Source organism: Magnolia sinica, chromosome 4 (assembly GCF_029962835.1).
Source record: "Magnolia sinica isolate HGM2019 chromosome 4, MsV1, whole genome shotgun sequence".
In the NCBI taxonomy this organism is placed as follows: domain Eukaryota; kingdom Viridiplantae; phylum Streptophyta; class Magnoliopsida; order Magnoliales; family Magnoliaceae; genus Magnolia; species Magnolia sinica.
Window position 1 is genome coordinate 4,962,664 of NC_080576.1, and position 8,651 is coordinate 4,971,314.

Genomic DNA, 8,651 nt, shown 5'->3' on the forward strand with positions numbered 1-8,651 from the left:
TGTAAACAAAATAAATTGGTTAAAATTACATGTTGTTGTTCACACCCCAAGTGCAGGGTTGTGATGTAGTAATAAACTCGGTAAGACCGAGGTCGAATCCACAGGGACTGAAACCTATACGTTATTTGAAAATAACCAGATCTAGAACTAGGCTAAGATGAAATCTAAACCAATTGTGATTTGAGGAATAATGGTGAAATATTAATCTAAACTTAAAGAATTCGGAGAAAGGGAACTAGGGATTCAGAGGATCCACTTGTGGAGATCAGGGAGATCTTATGCCTGCTTCAAAAATCATGAAAATTAAACTGAACTTCCTCTGATATAATTTTAAGGATATGAAAGGTATATGAATTAGAGTGGATTCAATCACCAAACCATGCCCAGGAGACAAAGTCAACAACAGAATTAAACTAATTACCAACCAATCAGATGATTATGCAGGTTAGGAAGGATACCGCCATCCAACCATGCCCAGGAGATGATGGCGAACAACAGGGCTTCCTGACGTCATAATCAAAAATAAGGAAAAAGAAATACTCAAAGCCATTGCAGACCCATTGTAATTTCACTCACAACAGACCATTAAAAACCAAAAGCATTCCCTGAATTAAAATAAAATAAACATCAGTTCAGTCTAAACAAAAGGCACATGCATAAATTTTCCCATCAAACTACAAGCTTCACCTCTTAGCCCTAGCTAAGAGGTTTAGTCGACCACGATTGGCTAAATCAAAAAAAATAAACAAAAAGAAGGGAAAAAAAAAGAAAAGACAAACAAAACAAATAACTCAACTCAATCTTGTTCACATCCAGCAGTCTCCCTGCCTTCGTGCTCCCTGTCTTCACCTTCCAATTTCCAGCCGTCCGTCCTCCCTTCCCATTCTTCTCCTTGACGTCCAACCAAGCTCTTCTCCCCACGGCCCCCTCCTCTTCTCTCCCTCACTCTCTCTTCTTTTTATAGCCTCCGTGAGGCGGTTGGCTGGGAGAGTGCATAACAAGCCACAACAGGCGTGCGGAGCTGAGAGTCGGTGGAGTTACGCACTCCTTTGGCAATGAAAAAGCACAATAAGCTACGCTGATGCTTGGTGGGGCCCACTTTCTTCGGCGTTTTAGAAATCCGCTCTGTTCACTGGATTATACTCGAAAAACTATGTAGAATTGACTGGTTTTGGGTCAGATTCGGTGTTGCCCACGGAACGTTTCATTGCACCGTCCGTCTTCCGTTTGGATAAGAAGTCCACACGATCGCTTGTATAGGACCAGAAAGGAATCATATCCAGGGTCTTGGCTATCCTCCAGAGCAAATGGACGGGTCAGATCATCTAATGGAATGATGGGTGGGGCCCACTGTCAAAACCCAAGTGGAACACGCACGATCACTGGACGTCCGAAATTGCTCAATTTGGATGTTTTGCGCAAAAAATAGGTGGGGTCCACTGTGATGCCTGTCCTAGAAATCCACTCCCTCCATCAGCTCCTGTACATAGTGTTAGCCCATGGCCTCTAGTTTAAAGTAGATCTGACTTTAGGGTGGGCCACACGCTTAACCGATGTATGGACAATATTAACCCTTAAAAATACAATATGCTTCACGTAAGCCATGCATGGCCCATCTATTTACAGATTTGCCCCTCTCTTTTGTTATATCTTCTGCCGTCAGTATCTCCTGATTGCACCATGCAAATGACACAAAATTTCACTAGGATTTGTTATTTTTCGTGCTCTTTCTAACGCCTAAGTTTGAGCCTTAATCGCTTCTGGATTTCCAAGATGCTCTTTAACGGCTAGCACCCTCTGATCTCTCTGTTGGGCCACTTCCATGAGGATCTAATGGCTGAAATTTGACGTGTACGGTTAATTTATGGTCCTCAGGCCATGTATGAAGTTTCGAGCCGAGTGGATGGTGGAAACCCTGTGATCTTGCATTCTGACTAACTTTCAGGCCACTTGAACTTCAGTTTCTCAATTTTCTCGGATCTCTGGCGTGTATATCCATCGATCTCGGTCCCTTGGAGTCCATTCCTTGCTCTGGTGACTTCGGAGCGTTAAATTCATGCTTTTAATACTCTTTTTCAATCAAAGCTCCTTATTACAGACTGCAACAAAAACACGATTAAATTATAATATTAGGCATTATCGTGTACGTAAAATCAGGCAGTAATCGGGGTCTGATATGCAATATTTGACCCTCAACAGTTACTTTCGGGGAGGAGATGTTGCCCCGTATAGCAAAGCTCCTTCAGAAATTTGAGATTTATTTCGAGTCATTCTCAACTCAAATACAAAGGCTTCCACCTCTTCCCTTACAACCAATGCAATCGGCCACATAATATATAGAAGTAAACCTATTATAAATGAAGAAGAGTCAAGAAGAGGAAAAGCCACTACACATAGTAGAGAAGAAAGATTATTAACAAAACAAGAAGAGCAAAATTATAAATAAGCCGTAAAATAAAGCTTGGAATTGGCATCCAAGACTAAAGAAGATAACCCCCTCCAAGATAACATGATACTGAAGTAAGCACAAATACAGGACATAAGCCAGGTGATAAATTATCGAAGTTTCTTAAAAGTCTTGCTACATTCTATAGGCGGTTGGGAATCCCATACAAATCAGATCATAAAAAATGGGTTGAAAAACTCGTTGAATTTATGAATGAGGATAATGGAAAGGCATTTCCATCATCATTCAAAAGAGGTAAACAACTTTCTTTTAGACACCTCTAGCTTAGACTCAGTTCAGATTTCTCCCACAGTTCAAGTTGCAAAAAGAAAACTAAATGATGATTTTGATGACGAAGGTAGAGGAGGGGGTTACTATTATGGACAAAGTTACTTGGGTTAAACGTCATAAAGGCATTCATCATATAGAAAATGTTAAATGAATGAATGATTTGTATGTGCAACTACATCTGAGATTTTGAACATACTTTTGAGTTTTGATCATGTTTATTTACCTTTTTTTTTTTTTTTTTTTCCTTTTTTGGTTACAATTTACTTTTGACAAATTTATTCTAAATAACTCAACTCGAGTACACTACTAAATGGTGATACAAACGAAAAAAAAAAGGTCAATGGGAAGAAAAAAAAAAAAAAAAGGCCGACTCCACTTAACTTGATGCTTACTCGACCCGACTCGATCCTATGATCGAGTTAGACTAAATCTAGGTTAGTCTATGCTACACCTAGATTCGGATTGAGTTAGGCATACTGGAATCGGTACCGTGTGGGATCGAGTTCGGGTCAGGTCTATTTCAAAATTGAGTCGGGTCTGGTAAGTCCTAACTCGGTCCAACTGGACTCGATGCTTAGCTCTAGCCCCTCTGAAAGTTTCATCGGTGGGTGTCATTATCTCTGCTGCTTCCGGTGGTGTGGTCCACTTGAGCTTTGGATCTACCTTATTTCTTAGATTATACTGTAAATTGATATGGGAAATGGATGGACGGCGTAGATAAAACCTTTACATCAGGGTGGCCCCCACAGAGCCCCTGCCCGGACAGAATCGTCCACGCCAGGGCAGGACCCAGTACGCTTCCCTCTCCCTTCTCTTTAGTCACATCACACACATCTCTCACACGTATGCACATGTGAGTGAATGAAAGATGCATGCTTGTGCGTTGGTGCTCGTTCATGCGCAGATGGGTCCGAGAAATATGTGCTCATGCTCTAGTAGTAATGTTGGCGCATCAGATGAATAAATCAACTTAAATTCGATGAAAAAGCAGGTATATAATAAAGGCAGCCCAAAAATCAACTTAGATCTTGCACATGTACGCCATAGCTCTGTGCCCGAGTGGCAGGTGAAGCTTTTTCATAAAAAAAAAAAAAACCAATCATTCGGTGTAAAAATACGAACATAAGAATACAAATGGGGTCATAAAAGCTGTCGATCCCACAGTTTTAAAAATATGTAGCACGTTCATTATAATAATTGAGTGGATGTGCATGATATTCACGCACGTGCAGGGGAGGGGTCATGCACACACCAATGAGAAGTTATAAACTTCCTCTCGACCCGTTTCTCTATATCAGAGAGGAGTCGGTCACCTACCCTCTCACCAAAGCAACGCAAGTGCTAAGACCCCAATCATGGCGTCGTCCCTCTCATTTCTTGCAACCACAGCCTCTCCCTTCCATCACCACCATTCCCGCCACCCTCGAAAAGCTGCTCGAGCACCCACTCACTTTTCTCCCTCAGCCTCTGGCGCTAGTACTAATGCTACTAATGCTAGTGCATATGATATTGGTGGCGACAAAGAATCCATTCTGAGGTTGGACAGAAGAAATGTTCTCCTTGGAACGTTGGGAGGTCTGTATGGTGCTGCCGCCCTCGGACGCGAGAATACAGCCGTCGCTACTCCGATTGGACCACCGGACCTATCCAAGTGCAAAACCGCCCACGCTGGTACAGGCGCGGAGGATGTCAAGTGCTGCCCGCCTTACAAAGACAACAGCGAGATCGTCGATTACAAGTTCCCGACATCTTCCACGCCACTGCGCATTCGGAAACCCGCACACCTGTTGGATGCTGATGACCTGGCCAAGTACGAGGAAGCCTATAGACGCATGAGAGCGCTTGACAAAGAGGATCCTTGGAGCTTAGAGCAACAGGCAAGGGTGCACTGCCAGTACTGCGATGGCGCGTATGACCAGGTGGGGTTCAACGACGTCCAGCTGCAGGTTCACTTCAGCTGGATATTCCTGCCGTGGCACCGCTACTACATCCACTTCCATGAGAGGATCCTCGGGAAGCTGATCGGTGATGACACATTTGCTCTCCCGTTCTGGAACTGGGATTCGCCGGATGGAATGACGATCCCCCCCATTTTTCTCAAAGAGGGGCCGCTCAACGACGCGTTGCGCAACCCGGCTAACCTATCGAGGGTGGTGGACTACCAATACAGCCCTACAACTGAGAGCCCGTACACCGACGAAGAACTGAAGATGAAGAACCTGTATCAAATGAACAAGACATTTAGGGAGTCTCTTCCGCTTCCGGAGCTGTTCTTGGGAGATCCGGTCAGGGCGGGCGAGGAGGCCTCTGCGAGCAAGACGATGGGGCAGATTGAGTCGATACATAACGCGCCGCACCAGTTTGTGGGATTGCCCGATGCACCGTTCCGGGACATGGGCAACTTATACTCGTCGGGTTACGACCCGCTTTTCTACTCCCACCATTCGAACGTGGACCGGATGTGGCACATTTATAGGCAGAAGCGTGGAAATAAGGTCGACTTCAACGATCCCGACTGGCTCAACTCATCCTTCATCTTCTTCGACGAGAACAAACAGTTGGTGAAAGTCAAGGTAAAAATGCACAACTCCCCTCCTCTCTCTCCCGCCGAGTCTATATTTGAAAACTCAGGGGGAAAAAAAAAAAAACCGCTGACTCGGCTCGAAATTACCAGATTGAGTCATACTCGTTCAAGACTCAGTTGACTCCGTTCAACTCGACAAATCTTGAAATAAACTCGGAAATATTCGATATAACTCGGCAAAACTCTCCACACAGCTCAGCAAGGCTCTACAATATTTGTATTCTTTACATGCTGGTGTTCAGTATTCATGAAAGTCCAGCAAGTTAATGTTACATCCACTCCGTCCATCTGTTGCACGTCTAGATTTGACAGTACATCCCGACATTCAGCCTGATCTAAAACTCAGATGGGCGACTGGATGGGAAAAATTGTGATATTAGGCTTAAAATCTCTCAGACCTGTTCAAGGTTTAGATCAGGCTAATTTTTGAATTGTCTGCCGGATTGAAAGGTTAGATCAAATATAAACACGATGGTGAGGCTCAAACAAAACCCTAGAGTTGGCCTCAAACAAAACCCTAGCGTGGATGAGGCTGATTTTTAGCCCATGGATATAAAATGTAATGGCTAACCCTTGACGGAGCCGATGTGACACCGGAATGATCAGATAAGGTTGCTCAAAGTCTTCCTGGAGGATAATTACCCCGAATCCACGGAGCTTCTATGGATTCTTCAAATAGACTTCTTGAATTTACGGGGAAAAAAGCAAAGAAAATAGAAAATAAATTCTATAAAATTCATAATTTGATTAATGAATGAAATAAACGAGCTCACAACCCTTTTAATAGGATATTAATCCATATGAGAAGTTTCGGAATCAAATTTGACTAAAACTCTTAGAAATCACAGCCTACCATAAATAATAAACTATTTGTAGACGATCGTGATGTCTACTAATAAAAACAAATATAAAACGGGATTTCGACCTTGATCAGATTTTGTAAATTTGGTGTGGCCAAACTAGCAAAGTAAGGTTGGGTGGCTAAAGTAGCTCGTCCTACCCCAAAATCATATATGGTATATCTGATAGCTCATTTCGGTATGCGAGATGTCCGTTTTAAGTTTGGACGGTCCGGATCACTTCTGCTTTTGATTGGACATTTTCTAATCATCTTGGCAATGAAACTATCCGCGACCCGCTCTACATCAGGATGTCACGGTCACTCACACAACAGGTGGGCTCCAAGAGCCGTAGTATATTACATCTCACCCCAATGTACACAGATCCAGGCCATTTGTCTGGTGGCCCCACGTGTTTGATGACCCTGTAGTAAGGCCCGTCCTGCTAGGACTCGGATGGGTTAATACCCCTGCCCGTTCGGGTAAAGGCAGGGCGTTTGAGGGGCAGCCTGATGTGTGGGTTTTAACCATACATTCCATTCATTTTTATTTTTTTTCATATTAAATTAAGGTACAAGACTAAAAATGAGGCCGATCCAAGGGTCAAGTGTACTACACTATTAGGGATTAAACACCAATTTAATGGGCACGTACCATGACTGTACATGTATTTATGCGTACCATAAATGGCTTGGCAGTCGTATCTGTGTCGACAATGGCCTTAAAACAGTTTGTTGGAATGAAATTGGATGCACCAGTAGACTCTAATGACAAGGATCCTCCATAGGTGAGATTTTCAATCACCATCAATTTTTGAATGGGACGCACTATATGGACGGATCAGATTCATTTCCTGATCAGCCACGTGTCTGGTTAAGGAGTACGAACCTCCCTCTTTGTCTAGCTAGCAAAAACATAAATGTTAATCAGAAGATCTAAAAACAAAATCAGTGTATAATTGCTGACGTGTCATGTTTGGACCACATTCAATCTTTCCAAAAGGTTTGTCCCATCATAAAGGTCCTGGGTAAAAATAAAACCATCCCACTTATCTTGTGGTCCACAAATATAATTTAAATTAGATTGTCAGTTGCCCATTATTTTAGATGGTGTGTGGCTCACATGGTGAGTGAACCAGTCACTGATATTTGCATAAGATATTCATCATGACCCATGTTGTACCCACTTGATATATTTACGTTTATCCGCTACCCGTCCAACTAGTTGTATGTGTAATTCATGCATTGACTAACAAATGAACGCAACAGGTGGCAGACTGTCTCAATCCGCTGAAACTCCGGTACACCTATGAAGACGTGGAACTTCCATGGGCTAATAGCAGCATCAAGAAAAAGCAGAAGGCCAAGGCCAAACCCAGATCCAGAGTCTCGTTGGTCGAGGTATCCGAGTTCGGACCGGACCCAAGACCCCTGGATTCGACCATCAGGGCCCTTGTGCAGAGGCCCAAGAAGTCCCGAACCAAGGGCGAGAAAGAGGATGACGTGGAGGTCCTCGTGATTGACGGCATAGAGATCCCCGACAATGGGCCCGTCAACTTTCAGGTGTACGTGGCAGCGCCTTATGGAGGAAATTTTGTGGGACCTGACCTTGGAGAGTCTGCAGGGAACTTTTTGAAACTGCCCCACTTCCACATTAGTAAAAAGGGTGATGCGGAGAAAAAGAAATTCAGCCTCAAGTTGGGTATATCCAACTTGATAGAAGAAATTGATGCTGAAGGCTCGGAGAAAGTGGTTGTGAGCTTGGTACCAAAAGTCGGGGATGTCAACATTGGTGGGATCCACATCGATCTAATCAAGACCGATTGGACAGCTTAGATAAGAACACTTGCGACTGTAGTGGGAGTGGGACCCACCATCTCTCTCCCACTTCCTTTTGGTTACTATCTCATGGTAAGATTAAGGTTACGTCAGTAATAAAGAGCTTGACTTAAAGGTTCGAAGATTCAGTGAATTCGGTCCTGAGTCGAGTTGCGACTTGACCAAGCATTCGGCGCAGACATCCTTCATTTTCAATTATGAGCCATGGCGCCGAACAGGATTGAACTTGACCAAGTTCAAGCTTATTCCAACGAGTCGACAATCCATGCTTGATTTTATTCTGCTTTTCCTAGGGTCGTGTAGGTGTGTATGGTATCATAGGGATGCCCTGTAAGTTGCTCATGTCTGTTTACGTTTATGAATAATAAATATTGGATGAGCCCGTGTGCTGTGTGTTTCTTGTTACCAGAAAGTCTGGACCGGTTACTAATCAGGGCAAATTATAAAAGAAAAATAATTATTTCAACTTGCAGGACCATAAAATATGGTCCACCTGGTTGATAACTTGTAAATACTGAGTATGATTATATAAGGTGATCCTCGTGGGGCCAATCTATTGGACAGGAAGTCCTATGCACAGACATGGGTTGTCAGCCGAGTGGAGGTACACTTATTGTGAAACACTGTTTGAATGTGAGTACAAAAGTGCTCCA

The 8,651-nt window shown here is 43.4% G+C and overlaps 1 protein-coding gene across 1 annotated transcript; it reads left to right on the plus strand.

Annotated features, from left to right (window-relative positions):
• The first annotated feature begins 4,045 nt into the window (after positions 1 to 4,045).
• LOC131242225 (polyphenol oxidase, chloroplastic-like) lies at positions 4,046 to 8,377 on the plus strand. Its single transcript, XM_058240740.1, has 2 exons — positions 4,046 to 5,310; positions 7,429 to 8,377. Exons 1-2 carry the CDS (start codon positions 4,093 to 4,095, stop codon positions 7,993 to 7,995), a joined length of 1,785 nt encoding a protein of 594 aa, XP_058096723.1. The 5' UTR covers positions 4,046 to 4,092; the 3' UTR covers positions 7,996 to 8,377.
• Positions 8,378 to 8,651: the final 274 nt, after the last annotated feature.

Coding starts and splice junctions, on each gene's coding strand:
- LOC131242225 (XM_058240740.1), top strand. CDS start 4,093: ATGGCGTCGTCCCTCTCATTTCTTGCAACCACAGCCTCTCCCTTCCAT. Junction 5,311..7,428: donor AACAGTTGGTGAAAGTCAAG/GTAAAAATGCAC, acceptor TGAACGCAACAG/GTGGCAGACTGTCTCAATCC.